At 49.2% G+C, this 27,839-nt stretch overlaps 1 protein-coding gene across 2 annotated transcripts in view; it reads right to left on the bottom strand.

Annotated features, from left to right (window-relative positions):
* LOC146808724 (cell adhesion molecule CEACAM18-like) overlaps positions 1 to 27,839 on the bottom strand; it is a 383,945-nt gene that overhangs the window by 60,592 nt on the left and 295,514 nt on the right. For both annotated transcript variants that reach the window (XM_085614227.1, XM_085614226.1), the window contains one exon: positions 4,819 to 4,862. In XM_085614227.1, the coding sequence (XP_085470353.1) occupies positions 4,819 to 4,862 (44 nt within the window). The remainder of the gene's footprint in view (positions 1 to 4,818; positions 4,863 to 27,839) is intronic.

Here is a 27,839-nt window from a genome sequence, read left to right as displayed (position 1 = left end):
GAGAAAGAACAAGGAAATTACCCCTCCTCCGGCACGCAGCCTAGCCTGAGTTGCGCCTGCCAGAATGACACTGAGTGCCACAGCATTCCCGGGGGGGGGGGGGCATGCCCCAATGTTTTGACTGTTTATTACCATCAATGATATTCTCATAATTTGTCTAAAATATCAACTGTTCACTTTTTGAAATTAAAAGGCTGGGCACCTAGATGTATTATGATTAGGGCTCCCGGTTTTATGGTATTTATTTTTTTGCCATTTCCGTCTGCATTTATCCATATTTATTTTTTGGGCTTTTTTTCTGTATTTATCCATATTTATTTTTGCCACAAGCAAAAGGCGACGCTACAGCTAGTATTTTTCCACATTTATTTACATTGACCCAACTATGCTGTTTCTTTATGTTCCTGGTTCACGTTTATTAACAGAGAGGACCGGAGTTGGCACTAGCAACACAGCAGTGAATACAGTTTGCATAACAGTGCATATCCGAGCATATGGGGCAAACATGTACTAAAGACGTCACTCCGCTGCCACCAAGTGGACGATACTCTGGGGGCGCCCTGTTTGGAAGTTTATACACCTTTTGAAGCACCTGCTGCGGCTTTTCTTTCCGCCGCCAATTACCAGGCCTCCCAGAAATGTCAAGAAAACTCGTGTGATTAGTTATCATCCTAGAAACAGAACAGTGTTTTGTATAGTTGAGGTTGTGACCTCTGTGAAGTTAGTGCAGAGGGTTAATAGGCCGGATGCAAAGAACATGTACCAAGTAGATTACAGAGTGGGTATGATGTAACCAGATCAGCAGGTTACTGCTTTCAAAAGAGAGCTATTGCCGTTGCTAATAATAATGCAACACCAATAGCGCAAACTTCCAGTAACGCGACAGCAATTGCATTGCAAAAAAAAATTCTATTTTTTTTTAAAGCAGTCGCAGCACCCGCACTTGTAGCTTGAATTAAAAAAAAAATAGAGAAAACAAAATTCTGCACTGCAATAGCTCTCACATTACTATAAGTTTAAGCTATCGGTCTTCCATTATTATTAACAAACGCCAATAGCTCAAACTTTTCAGTAATGCGAGACCTATTGCATTGCAAACGCTTGTTGCAGTCTGTATGTAATTTGTCCCGACACGTACTGTATATTTTTCAGCTGTTTGTCAATCCTAATTTAACTTTTTGGAGACTGCTCAAATGTTTAATTTCGGAAAGAAGCATGTGCTCCTGCCAATCAAGGACTGATTTGTCTTCTAGAACCTGCCAGATTCTTCGAGTCCGTGGAGCGTGCCTTTTAGCCAACAGCAGCACGCTTCTTACATGTTATGGTAGCATCGCGGCCATTTTTCAATATACATTTTGAATTTAAATGCACTTGGTACCTGTACGCGAGATGGAAGGAGAACATATATTTTCGTCATTAAATTTAAATTTAAGATTCTAATGAATTATTAGAAGTGTTAATTTCCTCAAAATCAGCGCTGACAGTTAATTTAAAAAACACAGTTGTAGTCATTAACTTACTGTTCACTCGCAAAACGTGGTAAATGTTCTTTTGGGACTTGAGAGGTTACCAGAAGCATTCGCAGTCTAAAAACTAACAGTGCATTCAGGCAAGGGCGTTCACTTAATTGCGACCACCCAGTCTTTCTTTCACTTCACATAAAAACACAACTGGCTGAGGCATTTTCCTCCAGACATTGCGAATCGCGCGCACAGCAATCCAAATAACAAAGAAAGAGGAATATGGCAGTGCGCTTTACCCTCTTATTGATGCCTGCAAGTCAACGAAAAAATTGGTTTGGTTTCAGAATCTATTTTTTATAAATGCATTTTGTATAGCAAGAGGATTGTTCTTGCGCGTGATATTAAAATACATTCTCTCGGACAAATTACTCCTCCCCCACGTTTGTGGCAGCCCGGGCTGAAACAGCTTACACACAGCCGCCCCGAGCACTACACAGGTCTTTAAAAGACCATTCGCTTGTTAATGGGGCTTTGTTGGTTGTTCACCCCTTCTAGAGCCCCTGAATCGCCACTCCGACTATTGCTGGAAGAATTAGCACATTACACAATACTGCCCTGTCAGCTGAAACCCAGAGGCATCGGGTTTTTGCTTGCAGGAATCGGGAGGCGGGAGACTAGCGCGGCAACATTTACTCGTATTTTACCGTTTATAAATATAAATACAGACAAAGGAAATATCGATTTCCGTCTGTATTTATATGTATAAATCCGTAAATCCGGAAAACCGGGAGCCCTAATTATGATACCCCAGAAACCGGCGAGCACCCAACATTTGTGCTGCTTTCTTATCCCGATAACAAATGGTTGTACTTCCCTCCATTAGCTGGTATTGTGAATGTTTGGGTTAAGGCACTGTGCAATGTTGTGGATTGTATTAAAATGTTGTTTCATGAAAATACAATAAACAGATTTAAACAAAAAAAAAAAATTAATGAGTTGACATTGTCCTAATTAAACACTTTTCTAAACTCTACACTATTTTTTATCGGCAGCAATAAACCGCAAGTCTCTTCCCGACTTTCAGCGATGGCTCCCACAGCGCAGCGCGCGTCATCTCGTTATGAAATGGCGAGACCGCTCTTTCCGAGAGAACAAACAGCGGCCCTCTGAAGGCCCCCCCTTCTCGCTGACGCCGCCGTCTGACGCTGCACGCTGCGTGGCCTCAGCCTCGACAGCACTGGCGCAGAGTCCCTCTCTAATCTAGAGAGTCCGATACCTGGGTTTTTATAGGATCTGATTATCGATCGCATCTTATATTTTGAAAGCAATGTGGGACTAGCAGACACTAACCCAGATAAAAGACAAAACAACCCTGGTGACAAGGACGGTCGCTTGGCTATCGTAATGATAAAAGCAGGTGCGTGGGGTGCAGAGATTTCTAGCGCCTCTACTCCTGATTGAAAACTTCCCACTTTCCATGAAAGAACTTCAAGCGTCAGAATAACGCAGGGTTTGGAATTAGTAGAGTCTGCAGGGACAAAATGAAGGAACTGGAAAGGTCTGAACAGGACCTGTCAGAGAGTTCACACAGGTTTGACTGCTGATACCAGCAAATGGATGGAGCACAGAGGACTTGCTTTCAGCTCAATCAAAGCTGACCTGCTACCAGTGAATCCGAGGGTTGCAGTGGACAAACAGTGTGCTGTCTACAACTCTATGACAGTAGGGGATTATGTATTTAGCCTCAAGAAAATGGTAAAGTCCCTAGGAGTGGTCTTAGATAATCACCTTAACATGGAAGATCAAGCCAAAACTCTTAGCTGTAGTTTGTGTCAGCTACAGGGGGACTAAATAGGGGCACGCACCCTAGAAGCACAAGAGCACGCTTGAGAAAATTCAAAATGCCACCTTGAGGGTTGTTTCTTGTGTCCAACTACGAGTGCACATAACTCTAACACTTCATAAATGACACTGGCTACTGATTGTGGACTGGATGAAATATTGTGTCTCAATGAGACTCCAAAAAGCTGTTTATCAAAGTGGTCCAGATAACTGGCCTTTAGACTCCAATTGTATGTGCCAATGAGGCATCTATGGCCCTAGGTTTAGGTTCTGCTGGTTTCCTGCAAATTTAAGTAGACAGCGCTGGCTGGCAGGCAGCTACAGGGAGCACAGGTGACATGGTGGAATGGCCCATAGTTAGAATAAAGGAATGTCTCGTCCATAAAGGGCTCCGGAAAAACTCAAAACTTTTCTGTTCTAGTGAGATTTGAGATTGGAAACTGTACCAGAGCCTGAATACTTTGGGGTTTAGGCACCTAATGAATGGACTTGTCTCAGACTAACAGCTTCTATGTAAACATTGGCTGCTCCTGTCTCTAGCAATGGAAACCAGTTGTGCTTGTGTTCGTGAGGGTGAAAATAAGGTAAAAAAGGATGACTGAACAAACATGTTACCTTCCCTGCTGGTGCAAGTGGCAAGTGATGTAAGAGGATGGGATATAAGGGGCTTGGAGCCTGAGGGAGGAGGATATCTAAGGCTTCTAGGGTCTCATGAAGACTTTGTTGCACTAGATGAGGATCAAGCAATAAATTCACTTTTTGAACAGCAAACGTGTATGCTGGCCAAAGAGTGTGAAACAGTCTGAAAGTGTGGAGGGGGTCAGGGAAAGAAGGTCTATCTGGGCACCATCACGAGGAACCAGTCTATGGTTCATCTCTCCTAGTACACCATGTCCCTCTGGATTGTGACTGTCATGACTCTTTCTTAGGGTGTTTCATGAAAATAACAATATAGGGACAACTGATGTCTGTGCTTAAAGAAGCTTTTGATGCACAGATTTTGGCTGAGAAGGTGGGTGTTGGACTCTAGGGAAGTTACAGACCCGAATTACACAGCTCACCATCCTCTCCAGCAAAAGAGCAGACAACAGTCTTCAAACATTGACCTCTGCACCCAGGGAGCCCTACTACTCTGCAAACACAACACCCGTGCAACCATGCACTTGTTCACGCTATAGACTAGCGCCCGTCTGATGATGTGATTTGATGCCTCTCCAAAGGTTTGAAGCACTATTCAAATGTCATCACAGTTTCTTTTGTCCTGCTGACAATGAAGACACTTGGACACTAATCTCCCATGGGAAGAGTGTAGGATTAACATTGTCCTGAAGTTAGACCATGAGCTCTGCACATAGCTTTGTATGGCCAGGTTTTAGTTCTTGTATCAGACCCTAAGGAGACAAAGTTTCAGCAGAAGGTCTGTCCTTTCTGAAAACATATCTGGGCTCTTGGAGCTCCCTGTGCAGAATCTGAAAGGCCCCATTTTGTAACTTTGCTCAATTTCTGTACTTACTGTTCTTGGATGCCATCTCAGGAGAATCCCCCACAGTTGCGGCCCTAAAGGAAGAGAGACAATAGATTATCATCACTGGACACTACTGAGTGAGATGGACGTCAATACGAAGGGTAAGATGCATGTGTTAGAATTTGGTGGAGAGAGGACAAAGCCTTAGAGAGCTGTGAACACTGGATCCTGGGAGGAATCTCTGGCTTAACGTTCATAGTAGGGCACAAGCAACAAAGTAGAAGTTTAACAGCCATTGAGAAGGGCATACTTTTAAGAAATAAAGTACCTTCATGGTCCATACAAGGTTAAGGACAAAGTAAAAAATATAGTAAGACAAATTATCACAAAAACAAAGAAAATGTAATCAAAAGATAAAAAAATATAAAGAAATCAAAATCATTGATAAAAGACATTAAATGCTCTCAAACTAACAATTTAAATGCAAATAACGTGAATAAATTAGGAAGAGGGCTTCCCGAAAATGTACCCCTGTTCAAGTAGCAGAGCTACTTTGACGTTAAGTCCTGAAGTGAGCAGGACTTTCCCCTGAGACTTCAGTCAGCTTTATCCAGATGAATGAAAATTCCATAACACTGATTAAAGGCACCAAAAATAACCAGTTCAAACTGATCCATGTGAATTCTACACAACATGGAAGATGCTTCTTCAGTACTCCAAATGTTCTGTAAGTCCCACTGGGTGTGAACAGGCTTCTCTGGCAGCACCTGGACTGGGAGGGCCCCCTCAGTGTAGCAGCAGCAGCCCTGGACATCTTTTCTGCCATTCACCTCTACATGGATTTTCTTACTAGAGGGCTTACACCGCTCATTTGAGAGGATTAACAAGTGGCTAATGTCGCTGAAATTCACAGCCATTCACTTTGAGAATTTCTAGTAGCGTGTTCCTTTTCTGGTAACATTATTTAAGGCAACTACTATAATCAGGAGTTGCATGCACCCAAAATACTATGATGGTGTACCCTTACCTCAGCTGAGTGACAATGGTGTACCCTTACCTCAGCCATGTGGCAATGGTGTACCCTTACCTCAGCTGTGTGACAATGGTGTACCCTTGCCTCAGCCCTGTGGCAATGGTGTACCCTTACCTCAGCCCTGTGGCATTGGTGTACCCTTACCTCAGCTATGTGACAATGGTGTACCCTTACCTCAGTCGTGTGTTAATGGTGTACCCTTACCTCAGCGGTGTGGCAATGGTGTACCCTTACCTCTGCCATGTGAAGATGGTGTATCCTTATATCAGCCGTGTGACGGTGTATCCTTACCTCAGCCGTGTGGTGATGGCATACCCCTACCTCAGTCGAGTGACAATGGTGTACCCTTACCTCAGCCGTGACAATGGTGTACACTTACCTCGGCTGTGGGGCGATGGTGTTCCCGTACCTCAGCTGTGTGATGATGGTGTACCCTTATCTCAGCGGTGTGACGATAATGTGTCCTTACCTCAGCCATGTGACGTTAGGATACCCTTATGTCAACCGTGTGAGAATGGGGTACCATTACTTGAGCTATGTGACAATAGGGTACCCTTACATCATCCATGTGATGATGGTGTACGCTTACCTCAGCCATGTAGCAATGGTGTACTCTTATCTCAGCTGTGTGAAGATGGTGTACCCTTACCTAAGCTGTTTCATGAGGGTGTACCCTTACCTCAGCTGTGTGACGATGGTGTACCATTACCTCATCCGTGTGATGATTGCATACCCTTACCTCAGCCGTGTGACAATGGTGTACACTTACCCCAGTCATCTGATAATTGTGTACCTTTCCTATGCCGTATGATGCGGGTGTACCCTTACCTCACCCATGTGATGATGGTGTACCCTTGCTTCAGCCATGTGACGATAATGTACCCTTACCTCAGCCGAGTGACTATGGTGTACCCTTACTTGAGCCATGTGACATTAGGGTACCCTTATGGCAACCGTGTGACAAAGGGGAACCCTTACTTGAGCCATGTGACAATAGGGTACCCTCACCTCATCAATGTGCTGATGGTGTACCCTTACCTCAGCTGTGTAACAATGGTGTACCCTTATGTCAGCCGTGTGACAATAGTGTACCCTTATCTCAGCTGGGTGACGATGGTGTACTCTTACCTAAGCCGTTTGATGATGATGTACCCTTACCTCAGCCGTGTGACGATGGTGTATCCTTATCTCATCCATGTGATGATTGCAAACCCTTACCTCAGCCGTGTGATAATGATGGAGTAGTTTCTTTTCTGTAACTCCAGTTCTGTAGTAGGGGTATCTCTGTGATAGTCATAATCTAGTGAATAGTGCCGCCCATGTGCGTGGACCCCGGAGCAATAAAAAATAATCTCTTAAGGTGTCAAATCATGCAGACCTGCATCCACCTTTAAGAGAGAATTTAATTCAAAGACAGATAATGCAGCCCATACCCACAGGCTACACTGTCCAGTACTTCAACTAGAATTCCACCAACATCCACAAACAGCACTGCCTGTCCAGCTTTTCTCCACACAGGAAAAAACCCTGCCTCTACCAGCAAAAGCCTCTGGAATGATAGAGAGGAAGGAATGGACAGATAAGCCCCATAGGCTGCCATTATGTGGCTGAGAACAGGATACTGCGCCTTTAAGAAAACTTTCCAGATTTCCAGAACTTTCCCAGTATCCCAGAATGCACAGCAGGTCCCTTCTACTTTCAGTTCTTTTTGAAGGCGTAGCACGCCAGACCTGTAGCATTCCTCACATGAAGAATTATCTCTCCACCGGGGAGGAGGGCGGGCGCTTATGACTATCACAGAGATACCCCTACTACAGAACTGGAGTTACAGAAAAGAAACTACTCCTTCTGTAGTAGGGGATCTCTGTGTATAGTCATAATCTAGTGAATAGAATGGCAAGCCCATCCCCATACAACAACGGCGGTGGAGAACACACAAGACAATACACTACTGTGCGAACAAATTTCGCAGCGAAGCCTGCCCAACCTGAGCATCTGCCCTGGCATCCGTGTCCAGACAGTAATGCGCAGCAAAGGTATGGACCGACTTCCAAGTGGCCGCCTTGCAGATTTCTGCAATCGGAACATTACGCAGCAAAGCCGTCGTGGCAGCTTTGCCCCTGGTGGAATGAGCCTTAGGTTTACCCCCTAAGGTCTTATTAGCCTTTTGATAACACAATTGTATGCAGGACACAATCCCCCGAGAAATGAACTGCTTAGAGGTCGCGAGACCGGTCCTGACTGATCCATAATTAACAAACAATTGGTCTGTGTGAGAAGTTGGCCTGATGTATGATGTCACTAGTTATAGTGTACACCTTATATCAGTCCAAATACCCTTATGGTGATTGGTTGTAAAGTCAACCTTATAGACCAGCTATCCTAGTGGTAGCATGGACAAGAGCAGTCTTAGGCTAAACTCTGAATGGCATGTGAAGCCAGCTGTGATACCATATATAATCCCTTGAATACCAAATGAAAGGACACCACAACAGATATATATATAAAATAAAGTGTATTTATTCTAAGCAAACCCTCAGCACTCTTTATGAGATTCGAGGTAAGTACAACACAGTCTTATTTAAGCATACAGTAAGTCACACAGGTAAGTAATACAGTTAGGCCCTAGGGGCCACGCAAACCATATACTAAGTAAGTGGTATAAGGACCACTGTCACGGAAATAGGATAGGCCTCGCCTAGGGAATCGCTGGGGCTACACTGCACTAGCAACAGTTAGGAAGTGGGAGGCCCACGGGATTCGTATGCAGAGTGGAAACACTCACGCGTAATGCGTAAAAGTCACTAGCAATAGTACAGTTTAGAAATAGATAGATTTAGGACACTTCCGGAGTAGCTAGGAAGTTGAGACTTGAAACTTAGACACTAGGATAGTCACTATCCTGATGAGCACCGGAGTACCCAAGTTACCTAGCCCACAGGCTGCGGGTGCATAGGGTTGAAGTTGCATCGGGTTTCGTCGTCGACTCCTATGGATGCCTGAAGAAAGATGCTGACAGGCAGTCAGTGAAGAGTGTCCGGTGGATCCCAAGGCTGGGATCAAGAAGAGAAGAGACCTGCAAGTAGAGGGGACAGAGTCAAGGTCACTAGCCAGTGACCACGTGGAACCAGGAAGGAACCAGACGATGTCGTGAAGAGTTGCAGGTGAAGGTGAAACTTGTCGCTGCAGCCAGGAGGACCAGGAAGCGTTGAGGACGACCAGGACCAGGAGGCGAGCTGTCCCACGAAGGCTCTTGCTGTCGGCGGCGTCGAAGCTGGGCTAGGACTCACCAAGCCTTGGCAAGCGGAACCCACGAAGAACGGAGGACTTGCTTCTGGTGCAGACCAGGAGGGTCTGGGGTGCTTCTTCTTTGCAGAGAAGCGGGAGCCAGTCTGGAGGAGCCAAACCAGCGCAGAAGATTTCAGGATGCGTCGTCACAAAGGCCACTAGCCAGCGGGCAAGCAACCGGACAGACGCGGCAAGCAGGAAAATGCTGAAGGGCCCCACGCAGGACTCGTTGAGTGTGGGGGGCTGGTCTTCGGTGCAGATGGTGCTTGGGGGTGGGGCTTCTCAATCCCCGGTGCACAACTTCGAGGGTGCCTCAGAAGCTGCGCTTGAAGATACTAGCCACTTTTCCCAGGTAGCCGGTCCCACGTCGCTCGTCGCCTCCACGGATCTCAGCTCTGCTGTAGATGTGGATCAGGGTCGGAGAAGTCTGGAAGTCAAGGCTCTGGTCGGGCTCTGCAGTCGGTTCCTCGTAGAACGTGGGCAAAGCAAAGGGTAGTCTCTTGATGGTGCCTGTTTGCACAGGGTAGCCACTCCTTGGCCACAAGGGAGATTCTTCAGTCTTCTTCTTTCGTCGAATGTCGAAGGTCCAGAGTTTCTGTTCAAGATTGCAGGTTCAGGATAATCTAAAGTCTTGAGGCCCAACTCCCACTCTTATACTAATCTGGGGGGCTGGGATACCTGCTAGGTCACACCTTATGGGTGGGACCTGGGAGGGGGTGGTTACACCCACTTCCCTTTGTCCAGTTTCACGCCAGAGCTGGGGCTGGAGTGCCCCAGCACCGGTTTGAACTGGACTATGCAAGGAACACCTTGTGTGCCCCAGGCATGTCTCATTCCTTTCAGCCCACCCTGCCCCAATACACTAAAGGCTGTCTGGGGAGGTGCTAGCACCTCCCCAAGCAGGAAACCTATTGTCCAGGCCTCCCTGGCTGGGATCACTCCCAGCTGCAGGAGGTCAGACTTGTGTCGTGGCAGCAGCATCCATTTTGTGATGCTGAGGCTTTGGTCAGAGGTTACACAGCAAAGTAGGATTTTAACATGTCTCTCCCTCTAGAAGGGAGGAATAATATCCTCATCACCAGAAATGGTATGGGGGTATTATTCCAAAGTGTTAGACACCTTACACGACATGTTTTGATACAGCCCAACCATAGTTACCATAACCGTTTAAGATTATAAGGCACTTTAAGAGTATATGGTAGGCTATATCATAGAACAGCTATAAGGACATGGTTCCGAAAGCTGCAGACAGGCTCAGCTCATGCTAGAGCACCATCTCACATGTTACCAAGCACTCTGCCTCCAGGATTGTTAAGGCCTGCCATAGGAGTGACTGATAGGTACACATGTGTCTATATATAAGGTAGATATAGATATACTATATCTAAGCAAGGGGTGATTACACGACCTTGCCCCAGCTGAGTGATCAGCCAGTTGTGTCTGATTGGAAGGCCAGACCAGGGGTGGCATAATACATGCTGCAGCCCCTGGGAGGCCTAGGGTACACCTATGCCCTGGGTACCTAGGGTACACTGTACAGGGTCCAATAAGGTGATCCTTACCAATTGTGTATGTACCTAGGGTACATGGAGTCCATTTTAAGGAGAGAGCAGACAGCCTGAGACCCTGAATGGCAGGATCTCAGGCCAACTAAGTCGAAAAACCAGCTAGACACTAGGCAAAAAGTTGGGGGTAACCATAGTCAGATATCCACCTTCCTACAGTCTGACCTACGAATGTCCTTGGTCTTATCCAGATAAAATTTCAACACCCTCCGAACATCCAGGGAATGGAGAGACCTTTCCGCTGGCGAAGAGGGATTCTGAAAGAACGTAGGTAAAGTTATGGTCTGGTTGACATGAAAATCAGAGATAGCCTTAGGAATAAATTTAGGGTGAGTACGCATCACAACCTTAGCAGCATGAAATACAGTATAAGGTTCTTGACAACATAATGCCTGAAGTTCACTCACCCTGCGGGCCGATGTAATGGCCACTAGGAACGCCGCCTTCCAGGATAGGTGCTGCTATGAAGCCTTGTGAATGGGTTCAAAAGGCTCCTTCATCAGTCTGGACAGCACCACATTCAAGTCCCAGGAAGGCGAGGGAAGTCTGACAGGAGGAAACACTTTCTTCAAGCCTTCCAAAAAATCCTTGACCACAGGGATCTGAAAGAAGGAAGTCTGTGAAGGGCATTTCCTGTAAGCAGTCAAAGCAGCCAGATGAACCTTAATGGAATGGAAATTAAGGCCAGACTGCGCCAAATGCAAAAGGTACGGAAGGATGACATCTTCCTTACATGTCGTAGGATCAAAGTTCTTGGACTTACACCAGATACAGAACCTCTTCCACTTGTAGGCATAAGACGTCCGAGTGGAAGGCCGTTTAGACTCCTTCAGTATGTCCATACAATCTTCTGGCAGATTCAGATGGCCAAATTGCACTATTTCAGGAGCCATGCCGCCAAACTCAAAGACGAGAGGTTGGGGTGCACCATCCGCCCCCCGAACTTCGTGAGAAAGTCCGGCCTGCACGGCAACCGTATGTGAGGAAGGAGAGACCGGTGAAGTAGGTCCGTGAACCACCACTGTCTGGGCCATTCCGGGGCGATCAGGATCATCCGCGCCCTGGACTGGGATAGCTTGATGAGCACTGCCGGAATCAGGGGAATGGGTGGAAAAGCGTACAGAAAGCTGTTCGACCAATCGATCCATAACGCATTCCCCAGCGTCCCCCGCTGGTAGTACCTGGATGCGAAGTCTCGGCATTTGCTGTTTTCGGCGGTGGCGAACAGATCTACGTCTGGAGTCCCCCACCTTGCGAAGACTTCTCCTAGTACTTCGTCGTTTATGACCCATTCGTGGTTTTCCTGAAGCAGCCTGCTCAGTGCGTCCGCCTGAGCATTCTGCACCCCTGGCAGATGCATGGCGTAATCGTCAGTCCTCGGGCCAGAAGCCAGTGCCAGATCGCCTGCGCCTCCTGCGACAGAGTGCGCGATCTCGACCCCCCCTGCTTGTTGAGGTAATACATAGTGGTTGTATTGTCCGTCTGTATCAGCAGCGAGTTGGTCTGGAAGGACGGAAGGAAGGCCTTCAGTGCCAGGAAGACAGCTCTGAGTTCCAGGAAATTGATGTGGTACGTGGACTCCAACGGGGACCACGTTCCCTGAATCTGTAAGTCCCCGGAATGCGCTCCCCAGCCTTGGAGAGACGCATCCGTCACAACACTCTTCGCGGGAATGTCCTTGTGGAAGGGAACCCCCCTGAGGAGGTTTTTCGCCGAACACCACCTCTTCAGAGACTTAAGAGCATGTAGAGACAGCCGTACCTTGTCGTCCCAAGAACCTGTCTTCTGATCCCACTGATCCTCCAAGCACTCCTGCAGTGGTCCCATGTGCAGCTGTGCGTGAGGCGTGAGGAGGATACAGGAGGCCATCGATCCCAGCAGCGAAGACACCTTCCTCACTGTCGTCGATGGAGCAGTCCTGAGGTCCTGAGCCTTCCGAAGGAGTGATAACCGTCTCTCCTACGAAGGAGACACGCTTGATGACCACGTATCGATGGAGGCTCCCAGGTACTGTATGCACTGGACCGGAGTCGGGACCGATTTGGACATGTTGACGTGCAACCCCAGCTTGTGAAAGAGAGCGCACGTCCACCGGAAGTGTTCTTGTGCTTCCGAGAACGATGATGCCTTGATCAGCCAATCGTCCAGATACGGGTAGACAAACACCTTGTTCCTCCACAGGTGTGCCGCCACCACCGCCATGCACTTCGAGAAGGTCCTGGGCGCAGACTTTAGCCCGAATGGCAGTACTGTGTATTGATAGTGATTGGCGCCGACTTGGAATCGCAGGAACTTCCTGTGCTTCCGTGCGATGGGCACATGGAAGTACGCATCCTGTAGATCTATGGCACAGAGCCAGTCTCCCCGTTGCAGCTGAGGGTAAATCTGATGCAACGATACCATGCAAAACTTCTCTCTGCGAATCCATTTGTTTGCCTGTCGCAAATCCAGAATGGGCCTGAACTCGTTCTTGTCCTTCTTGCGAACGAGGAAGAACCGAGAGTACAGACTGTAGGAAGGTGGATATCTGACTATGGTTACCCCCAACTTTTTGCCTAGTGTCTAGCTGGTTTTTCGACTTAGTTGGCCTGAGATCCTGCCATTCAGGGTCTCAGGCTGTCTGCTCTCTCCTTAAAATGGACTCCATGTACCCTAGGTACATACACAATTGGTAAGGATCACCTTATTGGACCCTGTACAGTGTACCCTAGGTACCCAGGGCATAGGTGTACCCTAGGCCTCCCAGGGGCTGCAGCATGTATTATGCCACCCCTGGTCTGGCCTTCCAATCAGACACAACTGGCTGATCACTCAGCTGGGGCAAGGTCGTGTAATCACCCCTTGCTTAGATATAGTATGCCTATATCTACCCTTATATATAGACACATGTGTACCTATCAGTCACTCCTATGGCAGGCCTTAACAATCCTGGAGGCAGAGTGCTTGGTAACATGTGAGATGGTGCTCTAGCATGAGCTGAGCCTGTCTGCAGCTTTCGGAACCATGTCCTTATAGCTGTTCTATGATATAGCCTACCATATACTCTTAAAGTGCCTTATAATCTTAAACGGTTATGGTAACTATGGTTGGGCTGTATCAAAACATGTCGTGTAAGGTGTCTAACACTTTGGAATAATACCCCCATACCATTTCTGGACATGAGGATATTATTCCCCCCTTCTAGAGGGAAAGACATGTTAAAATCATACTTCACTGTTAGCCTCTGACCAAAGCCTCAGCATCACAAAATGGATGCTGCTGCCACGACACAAGTCTGACCTCCTGCAGCTGGGAGTGATCCCAGCCAGGGAGGCCTGGACAATAGGTTTCCTGCTTGGGGAGGTGCTAGCACCTCCCCAGACAGCCTTTAGTGTATTGGGGCAGGGTGGGCTGAAAGGAATGAGACATGCCTGGGGCACACAAGGTGTTCCTTGCATAGTCCAGTTCAAACCGGTGCTGGGGCACTCCAGCCCCAGCTCTGGCGCGAAACTGGACAAAGGGAAGTGGGTGTAACCACCCCCTCCCAGGTCCCACCCATAAGGCGTGACCTAGCAGGTATCCCAGCCCCCCAGATTAGTATAAGAGTGGGAGCTGGGCCTCAAGACTTTAGATTATCCTGAACCTGCAATCTTGAACAGAAACTCTGGACCTTCGACATTCGACGAAAGAAGAAGACTGAATAATCTCCCTTGTGGCCAAGGAGTGGCTACCCTGTGCAAACAGGCACCATCAAGAGACTACCCTTTGCTTTGCCCACGTTCTACGAGGAACCGACTGCAGAGCCCGACCAGAGCCTTGACTTCCAGACTTCTCCGACCCTGATCCACATCCACAGCAGAGCTGAGATCCGGGGAGGCGACGAGCGACGTGGGACCGGCTACCTGGGAAAAGTGGCTAGTATCTTCAAACGCAGCTTCTGAGGCACCCTCGAAGTTGTGCACCGGGGATTGAGAAGCCCCACCCCCAAGCACCATCTGCACCGAAGATCAGCCCCCCACACTCAACGAGTCCTGCGTGGCGCCCTTCAGCATTTTCCTGCTTGCCGCGTCTGTCCGGTTGCTTGCCCGCTGGCTAGTGGCCTTTGTGACGACGCACCCTGAAATCTTCTGCGCTGGTTTGGCTCCTCCAGACTGGCTCCCGCTTCTCTGCAAAGAAGAAGCATCCCAGACCTTCCTGGTCTGCACCAGAAGCAAGTCCTCCGTTCTTCGTGGGTTCCGCTTGCCAAGGCTTGGTGAGTCCTAGTCCAACTTCGACGCCGCCGACAGCAAGAGCCTTCGTGGGACAGCTCGCCTCCTGGTCCTGGTCGTCCTCGACGCTTCCTGGTCCTCCTGGCTGCAGCGACAAGCTTCACCTTCACCTGCAAATCTTCACGACATCGTCTGGTTCCTTCCTGGTTCCACGTGGTCACTGGCTAGTGACCTTGACTCTGTCCCTTCTGCTTGCAGGTCTCCTCTCTTCTTGATCCCAGCCTTGGGATCCACCGGACACTCTTCACTGACTGCCTGTCAGCATCTTTCTTCAGGCATCCATAGGAGTCGACGACGAAACCCGACGCAACTTCACCCCTATGCACCCGCAGCCTGTGGGCTAGGTAACTTGGGTACTCCGGTGCTCATCAGGATAGTGACTATCCTAGTGTCTAAGTTTCAAGTCTCAACTTCCTAGCTACTCCGGAAGTGTCCTAAATCTATCTATTTCTAAACTGTACTATTGCTAGTGACTTTTACGCATTACGCGTGAGTGTTTCCACTCTGCATACGAATCCCGTGGGCCTCCCACTTCCTAACTGTTGCTAGTGTAGTGTAGCCCCAGCGATTCCCTAGGCCTAGGCCTATCCTATTTCCGTGACAGTGGTCCTTATACCACTTCTTTAGTATATGGTTTGCGTGGCCCCTAGGGCCTAACTGTATTACTTACCTGTGTGACTTAATGTATGCATAAATAAGACTGTGTAGTACTTACCTCTAATCTCATAAAGAGTGCTGAGGGTTTGCTTAGAATAAATACACTTTATTTTATATATATATCTGTGTGGTGTCCTTTCATTTGGTATTCAAGGGATTATATATGGTATCACAGCTGGCTTCACATGCCATTCAGAGTTTAGCCTAAGACTGCTCTTGTCCATGCTACCACTAGGATAGCTGGTCTATAAGGTTGACTTTACAACCAATCACCATAAGGGTATTTGGACTGATATAAGGTGTACACTATAACTAGTGACATCATACATCAGGCCAACTTCTCACACAGACCTCTTCCCCTTTGAGACAGAGGTACCTCTTCTACCGCCTTTTTTCTCAACAAGATGTCTGCCTCTGCCTGGAGCTCTCGCAGCTGAAACTGAGAGCTTACCGGCGGAATCGCTGGAGGCGGGCTGATAAACCGAAGACTGTATCCATTGCAAACAATATTCAGCACCCACTTGTCCTGAGTAATTTTTCTCCACTCTGCCGGAAAAAGTTGAATGCTTCCCCCCACTGGAGTGGGCAACGGTTGAGGGGGAAGTAGTCGCTCAGGGCCGAGACCCGGCCGGGCCCTTGGTAGTGGTAGCAGCCTGCTGGCCTCCTCTACCCCTCTGGCGTTTCTGGAAGGGCTTCCGGAACTGCTGCTGTTGGTGCTGCTGCTGTCCCGAACCCTGCCCACGCCCTCTGCCCGTAGACCCGAACCGCCTCTGGAACGGGCGCTTCTTCTTCTCGGCCTTCTCCAACCCGACAGCCGTCAGGGTCTCCGCCTCTGCCTTCATGCGGGCCATCTCATCATCCGCATGTTTTCCAAACAGGGTTTCCCCCGAGAAGGGCAGATTGGCTACTCTGTGCTGAGCCTCTGGCTTGAGCGACGTCAGGCGCAGCCAAGAGTGACGCCTCTGATGGACACCATGACAGTAGGAGTGCGCCGCCAACAAGGAGACATCCGCTGCCGCACTGATGACCTGGTTCGAAACCAGCATGCCCTCTCGCACCGTTTCCAAGAAGTCCTCCTTCCGGTCCCGGGGCAGCAGGTCCGCATACTGTTGAAGGGACTCCCACAGGGCCCGGTCGTAACGCCCCAACAGCGCCCCCGCACTTGCTGCCTTCATGGTGGTAGACGCGGTCCCACACACCTTCCTGCCCGCCGAGTCCAGCCAGCGGCTTTCCTTGTCGGGCGGGACCGTCGATGAAGGTGCAGTCGCATGCTGCTTCCTCGCCGCCGTCACGATGACCGAGTCCGGCTTCGGGTCCATCCGTAAAAAAGCAGGGTCCGAGTCCGGGGCCCGATACTTTTTCATGAGCCGTGAGGGAGCGGATTTCGTCACCGCGGGGGTGAGGAACAAATCCAACGCGGGTTCCACCAGTCCCGGCACTAGAGGTAGCAGAGGGCGAGACAGGTGTTTTTTGTGTAGAGTCTCGAATATCACGGACGTCGTGGGCGTCGGTACCGTCACGAGATGCCCAACTTGGCTGCCCCCCCGCAGCAGCACCTCCTGGAAGGAGACCAGATCATCCACCGGAGACACCCTAGTCCCCGGTGAGTCCGACAGCGTCGGCGAGAAGTCCCTGGCCGAGGACCGTGTGCGTGACCTGGACCTGTGCCTCCTATGGCGCCGTCCCGATGTCGACGACGACGACCTCCTATGGCTCCGCGACCTTCTCCTCCCGACGGAGCGGGAGCGCGACCTCCTCGGCTTCGGCCTGTCCGACGGTCTAGCTGGGCCCGGCGACCGTGGGTGACGCGGCCTCGGCGTCCCCTGCGGCGGAGTCGGATACCTGGGCAGGGAGACCGACCTCGGTGGAACTGCAGGTGGCCCCAACGGAGTGCGAGGTGGTAGAGAACGCGGCGGGGAAGGTGGAGGTGGTGACGCCGGCCGTGGTGGCAGTGGCGGTGGTGGTGGTGTTGGCGGTGGTGGTGGAGGAGTCGGCGGCCGTGGTGGCGGCGGCGGAGGTGGTGATGGCGTAGGGTTCCGAGGGGGTGTATACACCACGGAGTACCCCGATCCCGACAAACTCCGTTCCCCTCTTACTCCTGGCGTCAGGGATCCCCCTGCGCCGTCTCGACGTCGACCGCCTCGCCGTCGAGTGTGTTCTCGACGGCGACCGCCGTCTCGATGTCGACCTCCGTGACGTCGACCTCCGTGACGTCGATCGTCTTCTCGACGTCGATCGTCTTCTCGACGGCGAGCGTCTTCTCGACGTCGACCGTCTTCTCGACACCGATCTCCATGACGTCGATCGCTTCGCCGGCGACCGTCGCCTCTTCGCCGACGGCGAGCGGCGCTCCCCCTTCGACGGCGAGCGCCGTCGCAGAAGATGCCGATGTCGCCGACGGCGGCCTGTTGCGTTCCTTCGACGCCGATCGTCGACGCCGCTTCTCCCCAGAGCCCTGGGGAGATGGCGAACAGACCGTAGTCATCCCCCTCGCCACCTCCGCCGCCTCCGCCGCCGTCGACGCCCTCGACGGGGAGTGGGGATGCTTGCTGGTCTTCCTGCCCCTGGGGAGCCCCCAGAGGCCTCAGCATGGGCAGAATCAGCCCCTCCAGACCCACCTCGTGCCTTCAGCCTTCTGTCCTCCAGGACCTGGAGCCTGATCTTCTTCCTCTCTCTCAGGGTCCTGGCTGAAAAAGAGCGGCAGATCTCACACTCCTCAGGCACGTGGGACTGGGGAAGGCAGACGATGCACACCCTGTGTGTGTCTTTTTTCTTCCACAATCAGGACACTTGTCGAACAAGCCAGTCATTCTGATAACACCAGAAGGAAAAAGGACTTTCTAACACTTGAAAAGTAACAAATAAGCCTTGAAAAGGGAGAGCTCAATGCTCCAGGGTCCTGCTAGCAGGAGCCGGAAAAAAGAACTGAAAGTAGAAGGGACCTGCTGTGCATTCTGGGATACTGGGAAAGTTCTGGAAATCTGGAAATTTTTCTTAAAGGCGCAGTATCCCGTTCTCAGCCACATAATGGCAGCCTATGGGCCTGGTCTGTCCATTCCTTCCTCTCTATCATTCCAGAGGCTTTTGCTGGTAGAGGCAGTGTTTTTTCCTGTGTGGAGAAAAGCTGGACAGGCAGTGCTGTTTGTGGATGTTGGTGGAATTCTAGTTGAAGTACTGGACAGTGTAGCCTGTGGGTATAGGCTGCATTATCTGTCTTTGAATTAAATTCTCTCTTAAAGGTGGATGCAGGTCTGCATGATTTGACACCTTAAGAGATTATTTTTTATTGCTCCGGGGTCCACGCACATGGGCGGGACTATTCACTAGATTATGACTATACACAGAGATCCCCTACTACAGAAGTACACTTACCACAGTCATGTGATGATTGTGCACCCTTACCTGAGCAGTATGACAATGGTGTACCCTTACTTCGGCCATATGATGATGGTGTACCTGTACCTCAGCCATGTGATGATGGTGTGCCCTTACCTGACCCAACCTCTGCGCACTGTAGCTATAGGTAGAACATACCTTTAGTATGTCAACATCATAAGCTTCACAATCATAAGCTGGTGAATTTCTAACACAAATCAAATCCACATCAGACTCGAAAATTGTTCAAATATATTTACAATGAAGTAATCAAATATCAGTTAAAAAAAATGTCCATAAATCCATCAAAACAGAAGTTTTTCCAATTATATACATTCCCATTAGATCAAGAATTTTCTGGATGCCCAATGCATTTCGAGCCAGACTGGCTCTTCTTCAGGGGCTTGAATTCTGAAAAAATACATGTGAGAAGTTGGCCTGATGTATGATGTCACTAGTTATAGTGTACACCTTATATCAGTCCAAATACCCTTATGGTGATTGGTTGTAAAGTCAACCTTATAGACCAGCTATCCTAGTGGTAGCATGGACAAGAGCAGTCTTAGGCTAAACTCTGAATGGCATGTGAAGCCAGCTGTGATACCATATATAATCCCTTGAATACCAAATGAAAGGACACCACAACAGATATATATATAAAATAAAGTGTATTTATTCTAAGCAAACCCTCAGCACTCTTTATGAGATTAGAGGTAAGTACAACACAGTCTTATTAATGCATACAGTAAGTCACACAGGTAAGTAATACAGTTAGGCCCTAGGGGCCACGCAAACCATATACTAAGTAAGTGGTATAAGAACCACTGTCACGGAAATAGAATAGGCCTAGGCCTAGGGAATCGCTGGGGCTACACTACACTAGCGTTAGTTAGGAAGTGGGAGGCCCACGGGATTCGTGTGCAGAGTGGAAACACTCACGTGTAATGCGTAAAAGTCAATAGCAATGTTACAGTTTAGAAATAGATAGATTTAGGACACTTCCGGAGTAGCTAGGAAGTTGAGACTTGAAAACTAGACACTAGGATAGTCACTATCCTGATGAGCACCGGAGTACCCAAGTTACCTAGCCCACAGGCTGCGGGTGCATAGGGGTGAAGATGCGTCGTTTTCGTCGTCGACTCCTATGGATGCCTGAAGAAAGATGCTGACAGGCAGTCAGTGAAGAGTGTCCGGTGGATCCCAAGGCTGGGATCAAGAAGAGAAGAAACCTGCAAGCAGAAGGGACAGAGTCAAGGTCACTAGCCAGTGACCACGTGGAACCAGGAAGGAACCAGGCGATGTCGTGAAGAGTTGCAGGTGAAGGTGAAGCTTGTCGCTGCAGCCAGGAGGACCAGGAAGCGTCGAGGACGACCAGGACCAGGAGGCGAGCTGTCCCACGAAGGCTCTTGCTGTCGGCGGCGTCGAAGTTGGACTAGGACTCACCAAGCCTTGGCAAGCGGAACCCACGAAGAACAAAGGACTTGCTTCTGGTGCAGTCCAGGAAGGTCTGGGGTGCTTCTTCTTTGCAGAGAAGCGGGAGCCAGTCTGGAGGAGCCAAACCAGCGCAGAAGATTTCAGGGTGCGTCGTCACAGAGGCCACTAGCCAGCGGGCAAGCAACCGGACAGACGCGGAAAGCAGGAAAATGCTGAAGGGCCCCACGCAGGACTCGTGGAGTGTGGGGGGCTGATCTTCGGTGCAGATGGTGCTTGGGGTTGGGGCTTCTCAATCCCCGGTGCACAACTTCGAGGGTACCTCAGAAGCTGCGCTGTAAGTTACTAGCCACTTTTCCCAGGTAGCCGGTCCCACGTCGCTCGTCGCTCGTCGCCTCCACGGATCTCAGCTCTGCTGCAGATGTGGATGAGGGTCGGAGAAGTCTGGAAGTCAAGGCTCTGGTCGGGCTCTGCAGTCGGTTCCTCGTAGAACGGTCGCAAAGCAAAGGGTAGTCTCTTGATGGTGCCTGGTTGCACAGGGTAGCCACTCCTTGGCTACAAGGGAGATTCTTCAGTCTTCTTCTTTCGTCGAATGTCGAAGGTCCAGAGTTTCTGTTCAGTTTTGCAGGTTCAGGATAATCTAAAGTCTTGAGGCCCAACTCCCACTCTTATACTAATCTGGGGGGCTGGGATACCTGCTAGGTCACGCTTAATGGGTGGGACCTGGGAGGGGGTGGTTACACCCACTTCCCTTTGTCCAGTTTCGCGCCAGAGCTGGGGCTGGAGTGCCCCAGCGCCGGTTTGAACTGGACTATGCAAGGAACACCTTGTGTGCCCCAGGCATGTCTCATTCCTTTCAGCCCACCCTGCCCCAATACACTAAAGGCTGTCTGGGGAGGTGCTAGCACCTCCCCAAGCAGGAAACCTATTGTCCAGGCCTCCCTGGCTGGGATCACTCCCAGCTGCAGGAGGTCAGACTTGTGTCGTGGCAGCAGCATCCATTTTGTGATGCTGAGGCTTTGGTCAGAGGCTAACAGTTGAAGTATGATTTTAACATGTCTTTCCCTCTAGAAGGGGGGAATAATATTCTCATGTCCAGAAATGGCATGGGGGTATTATTCCCTAGTGTTAGACACCTTACACGACATGTTTTGATAAAGCCAAACCATAGTTACCATAACCGTCTAAGATTATAAGGCACTTTAAGAGTATATGGTAGGCTATATCATAGAACAGCTATAAGGACATGGTTCCGAAAGCTGCAGACAGGCTCAGCTCATGCTAGAGCACCATCTCACATGTTACCAAGCACTCTGCCTCCAGGATTGTTAAGGCCTGCCATAGGAGTGACTGATAGGTACACATGTGTCTATATGTAAGTTAGGTATAGGAATACTACACCTAAGCAAGGGGTGATTACACGACCTTGCCCCAGCTGAGTGATCAGCCAGTTGTGTCAAAATGGAAGGCCAGGCCAGGGGTGGCATAATACATGCTGCAGCCCCTGGTAGGTCTAGGGTACACCTATGCCCTGGGTACCTAGGGTACACTGTACAGGGGCCAATAAGGTGATCCTATCCAAATGGGTTATGCACCTAAAGTACATAGTATTAATTTAGAGAGAGAACAGCAGGGCTGTGGGTCTGATTAGCAGGCCCACAGCCACATCTAAGTCGAAAACCAGTAAAGCAAAAGCAAAAAGTGGGGGTGAACATAGAAAGCAGACCCTACTCTCCTACACAACCCCCCCCCCAAACTTAGGGACATTAAACTAACCTTGACCAGTTGAGTCTTCATGTTCTAAGTGGAAATATCTGGAGAGTCCATCTGCATTGGCATGGTCAGTCCCAGGTCTATGTTCCACTGTGAAGTCCATCCCCTGTAGGGAAATGGACCACCTAAGAAGTTTGGGATTTTCACCCTTCATCTGATTTAGCCACAAGAGGGGCTTATGGTCTGTCTGAATCTTGAAGTGAGTGCCAAACAAGTATGGCCTCAGCTTCTTCAGGGCCCAAACCACAGCAAAGGCCTCCCTCTCAATAGCTGACCAACGTTTCTCTCTAGGGGTCAGCCTTCTACTTATAAAAGCAATGGGCTGGTCTTGACCATCTACATTCAGTTGTGAAAGAACAGCCCCCACACCTAACTCAGAAGCATCTGTCTGGACAATGAACTCTTTGGAGTAGTCTGGACTTTTCAGAATATGTGCACTGCACATGGCCTGCTTCAGGTCATCAAATGCTCTTTGACAGCTTACTGTCCACTGAACTTTCTTTGGCATCTTCTTGGAGGTCAAGTCATTAAGTGGTGTCACTATGGACCCATAGTTCTTAACAAACTTTCTGTAGTACCCAGTCAGGCCCAAGAAAGCTCTGACCTGAGTCTGGGTAGTTGGAGGAGCCCAGTCCTTTATGGTCTGGATCTTGCTCTCCAGTGGTTGAACCTGACCCCCACCAACTAGGTGGCCCAGGTATACAACCTTGCTCTGCCCTATCTGGCACTTAGTGGCCTTGATAGTGAGGCCTGCCTTTTGCAGGGCCTCTAAAACATTCCTCAGGTGGACCAGGTGATCCTCCCAGGTGGAGCTAAAGACAGCAATATCATCAAGATAAGCTGCACAATAATCATCCAACCCAGTAAGGACTTGATTCACCAACCTTTGGAAAGTGGCAGGTGCATTCTTCAAACCAAAGGGCATTACCACAAATTGATAATGTCCTCCTGGGGTCGAGAAAGCAGTTTTGGCCTTTGCACTCTCAGCTAGTCTGATTTGCCAGTAGCCTGCTGTTAGGTCAAATGTGCTCAAAAACTTAGCAGCTGCCAGTCTGTCAATGAGCTCATCTGCCCTAGGTATTGGGTGGGCATCTGTCCTAGTGACAGCATTGAGACCTCTGTAATCCACGCAAAACCTCATCTCTCTCTTACCATCTTGGGTGTGAGGTTTTGGCACAAGGACTACAGGACTAGCCCAAGGGCTCTCTGAAGGTTCAATGACTCCCAGCTCCAACATCTTTTGTACCTCAACTTTTATGCAGTCCCTGACATGGTCAGGTTGCCTGTAGATTTTACTCTTCACAGGCAGACTGTCACCAGTGTCCACCTCATGGGTGCACCAGTTTGTCTGACTTGGGGTCAGAGAGAACATATGTCTGTAGGCCTGCAGAACTTGTCTGCAGTCCTGTTGCTGATGGACATTGAGGCTGTCAGAAAAGACCACACCATCAACTGAGCCATCATCAGGGTTCCGAGTCAACAGGTCTGGGAGAGGGTCACTCTCTTCCTCCTGCCCCTCATCTGTAGCCATGAGTAGCCCCATGTCTGCCCTGTCAACATATGCCTTCAATCTGTTGACATGAAGCACCCTGTGGGGGCTTCTGGGAGTCCCAAGGTCCACCAAGTAGGTGACTTCTCCCTTTTTCTCAACAATAGTGTGGGGTCCAGACCATTTGTCTTGGAGTGCTGCTGGGGCCACTGGCTCCAACACCCACACTTTCTGTCCTGGCTGGTAAACAGTCAGTACAGCCTTTTGGTCATGCCAAGCTTTTTGGAGTTCTTGGCTTGCCTCAAGGTTTTTAGAAGCCTTCTTCATATACTCTGCCATCCTGGAGCGGAGACCAAGTACATAATCCACTATGTCTAGTTTGGGTTGTCTGAGAGATCTCTCCCATCCTTCCTTCACCAAACACAGGGGTCCTCTTACAGGATGCCCAAACAAAAGCTCAAAAGGGCTGTAGCCAACCCCCTTTTGTGGGACCTCTCTGTAAGCAAACAGAAGGCAGGGTAAAAGGATGTCCCATCTTCGCCTAAGCTTGTCTGGTAATCCTTTTATCATTCCCTTTAGGGTCTTGTTGAATCTCTCAACAAGCCCATTGCACTGTGGGTGATAGGGTGTGGTGAACTTATAGTTAACACCACACTCCTTCCACATTGCAGTCAAGTATCCTGACATAAAGTTGGCACCTCTGTCAGAAATGACCTCCTTTGGAAAGCCCACTCTGGAGAATACTCCAAGCAGGGCCCTTGCCACAACAGGAGCTGTTGTGGTCCTCAGGGGAATTGCTTCTGGGTACCTGGTGGCATGGTCCACTATCACCAGTATGAATCTGTGCCCAGATGCTGTTTGTGGGTTCATTGGTCCTACAATATCTATGCCCACTCTTTCAAAGGGGACCCCCACCACAGGTAGTGGTATGAGGGGGGCCTTTGTGGTGCCACCTGATTTGCCACTGGCTTGGCAGGTGACACAGGAGCGACAAAACTCCTTAGTATCTTCTGACATATGGGGCCAGTGAAAGTGAGGGACAAGCCTGTCCCAAGTCTTGTTCTGGCCTAAATGTCCTGCAAGGGGAATATCATGGGCCAAGGTTAGAAGGAAGCCTCTGAACTTCAGTGGTATGACCAACCTCCTGGATGCACCAGGCTTGGGGTCTCTAGCCTCTGAGTACAGTAGCCCTTCATCCCAATACACTCTATGGGTACCTTGAGCATTCCCTGCAGCCTCAGCAGCAGCCAGCTGTCTGAGGGGTTCAAGAGAGGGGCAGTCTAATTGAGCCTGCCTCAGATCTGCCCTGGAAGGTCCCCCTGTCCCAAGAAACTCAACCTGATCAGGTTCAAGTTCTTCTAGGACAGTTCCTTCAGGGCTCTCAGAATCATCCTCCTGGGAGGGCTGATCCACCACCTGAGGCAGGGGGGAAGGCACAGCCTTAACCCTACTGCTCTTTCTCTTGGGTTGTGACTGGTCCATAGTTTCAGGATCCAGCACTTGTTCAGTGTTGCACTTTTTGGCCTGTGACCTGGTCACAGCAAGGACATGTGCATCTATCCCCAGCATTTCTGCATGGGTCCTATACTCCACTTCAGACCAAACTGAAGTTTCAAGATCATTGCCCAGTAAACACTCTACAGGAAGGTCTGAACTAACAACAACTTTCTTGAGGCCAGTTACCCCTCCCCAGGAGAAGTTAACAATAGCCACACTATGGGAGGTAGTGGCATTGCTAGCGTTGGTCACTAGGTAATTCTCACCTAGTATGATCTGTCCAGGGTCCACAAAAGCAGGTGTCACCATTGTGACACTAGCCCCAGTGTCCCTGTAGGCCTGAGCCATTCTTTGGTTGATAAAAGGTGTCTGTCTGTACTTGCCCAGGTTACTGGGGCCTACAGTAGAGGACAAAGCTAAGTCCCCATCACAGATCAGAACAGCCTGAGTAGGTACTCTGACTAGGCCAGAATCCTCCTCAGTTCCCAGGGTTAACCCTACTACACCCTTTTGCTGGGAACCACCACTTACAGCTGAACTAGGGGGTACAGTTGCCTTAGGGGCAATGGTGGCTGGGGGCTTATCCTTTTTGGTGCACTCACTAAACCAATGTGAGTTGGACTTACAATAGTTGCACCATGGTTTCTTTTGGCCATCTTTCTTCTTATCCTTTTTGGAACCACCCTCCCCCTGAGCCTTTTGGGGGCCTGGTGAAGACTTCTGGTCTTTTTGTTTCTGATCATTACCCTTCTGGTCTGCCTTTTTCTGATCACCGCCCTGGTTCTGGTTTTTCTGCTTAACTCTAGTCCTGACCCATCTATCTGCCTTCTTTCCCAATTCTTGGGGAGAAGTCAGATCAGAATCAATCAGGTGTTGATGCAATAGCTGGTTTTGACAGTTGTTAAGTATTTGTTCTCTCATGATCAAATTATACAATCCTGTATAGTCCTTAACCTTACTTCCCATTAGCCAGCCTTCCAGAGCCCTAGTGGCACAATCTACAAAGTCAGTCCAGTCCTGAGTCTGTGTCTTCTGGGTATCCCTGAACAACAACCTGTATCGTTCAGTGGTTAGGCCAAACCCATCAATCAGAGCACTCTTCAGGACAGTGTAATTATCTGCATCCTCATCACTAACTGTGAGGAGCTTGTCTCTTCCTTTCTCAGAGAAGGAGAGCCACAAGATAGCTGCCCACTGACTTTGGGGTACCTGCTGTACTTTGCAAGCTCTCTCCAAAGCAGTTATCCATTTGTGGATGTCATCCCCACACTTGTAGGGAGGGACAATCTTGCTCAGGTTTCTATTATCATAGTGCCTGTCTCTATCTCTAGGAATGTTGCTGCCACCAGTGGGTTCTAACCCACTTAACTTTTGTTCTCTAGCCAGAGCAAGCTTCTCTTTGGCAAGGGCAAGTTCTTCCCTCTGAATCCTCAGATTAGCCTCCCTCATTCTGGCTGCATGCTCCTTTCTCTCAGGTGAAGTCATTCTCCTGTGAGAGGAAGCATTAGAGATGCTAGAGACATGGGAGTGGATGGATTCCCTTGAAGGGGATCTGTCCCTCCTGCTTCTCTGTGAATGCCTACTTGTGGGTCTGTATGGGGGGACCCCATGCAAACTCCCATGTAAACTTAAGTTAGCCTGGCTAAGTCTCCTTACTTGGCTCTGGCTGTCTACCTCCCCATCTGAAGCCCCATCTGACTCCTCTGTGGTGGGTAGACCCTCCTCTGTGCCTAGGGCACCTTCCTGAGATGCCCTCTGAGCATCATACTCCTCTAGGAGTTGTCTTAACTGAAGGAGGGTAGGGTTTGCACCCTGTTTTATTCCTCTGGAGGTACACAACTGTCTCATCTCCTGGAATGTTAAGGTATCATATCTAGAGGGGATCTTTTGCAGACCTGATCCTCCTGAGAGAGCATCTACTTGATCTACTCTCAGAGACATGATCTAGTGAGGGTGTGGTGTGTGCACCTACCTACACTAGTTGTATCTACTAAACCTTTCTAGTAGTTGTAGTCAGGGTGTGTTACTCCCTTCAACCTACAACTACAAAGTCCAGTAGGACTTAAGTATAATAATCTATGTTATATGTACCTAGACAATATCTGTGTGATCTTTCAATTTAGTATCTCAAGATTACAATGGTATTACAACAGCAAGCTCAGATCCCAACCGCTGCTCACCAATGTGAGAAGTTGGCCTGATGTATGATGTCACTAGTTATAGTGTACACCTTATATCAGTCCAAATACCCTTATGGTGATTGGTTGTAAAGTCAACCTTATAGACCAGCTATCCTAGTGGTAGCATGGACAAGAGCAGTCTTAGGCTAAACTCTGAATGGCATGTGAAGCCAGCTGTGATACCATATATAATCCCTTGAATACCAAATGAAAGGACACCACAACAGATATATATATAAAATAAAGTGTATTTATTCTAAGCAAACCCTCAGCACTCTTTATGAGATTAGAGGTAAGTACAACACAGTCTTATTAATGCATACACTAAGTCACACAGGTAAGTAATACAGTTAGGCCCTAGGGGCCACGCAAACCATATACTAAGTAACTGGTATAAGAACCACTGTCACGGAAATAGAATAGGCCTAGGCCTAGGGAATCGCTGGGGCTACACTACACTAGCGTTAGTTAGGAAGTGGGAGGCCCACGGGATTTGTGTGCAGAGTGGAAACACTCACGCGTAATGCGTAAAAG

Source organism: Triturus cristatus, chromosome 7 (genome assembly GCF_964204655.1).
Source record: "Triturus cristatus chromosome 7, aTriCri1.1, whole genome shotgun sequence".
NCBI classification, from domain to species: domain Eukaryota; kingdom Metazoa; phylum Chordata; class Amphibia; order Caudata; family Salamandridae; genus Triturus; species Triturus cristatus.
Note: the sequence above shows the minus strand (reverse complement) of the source record. Positions and strands in the feature narration are given on the sequence as shown.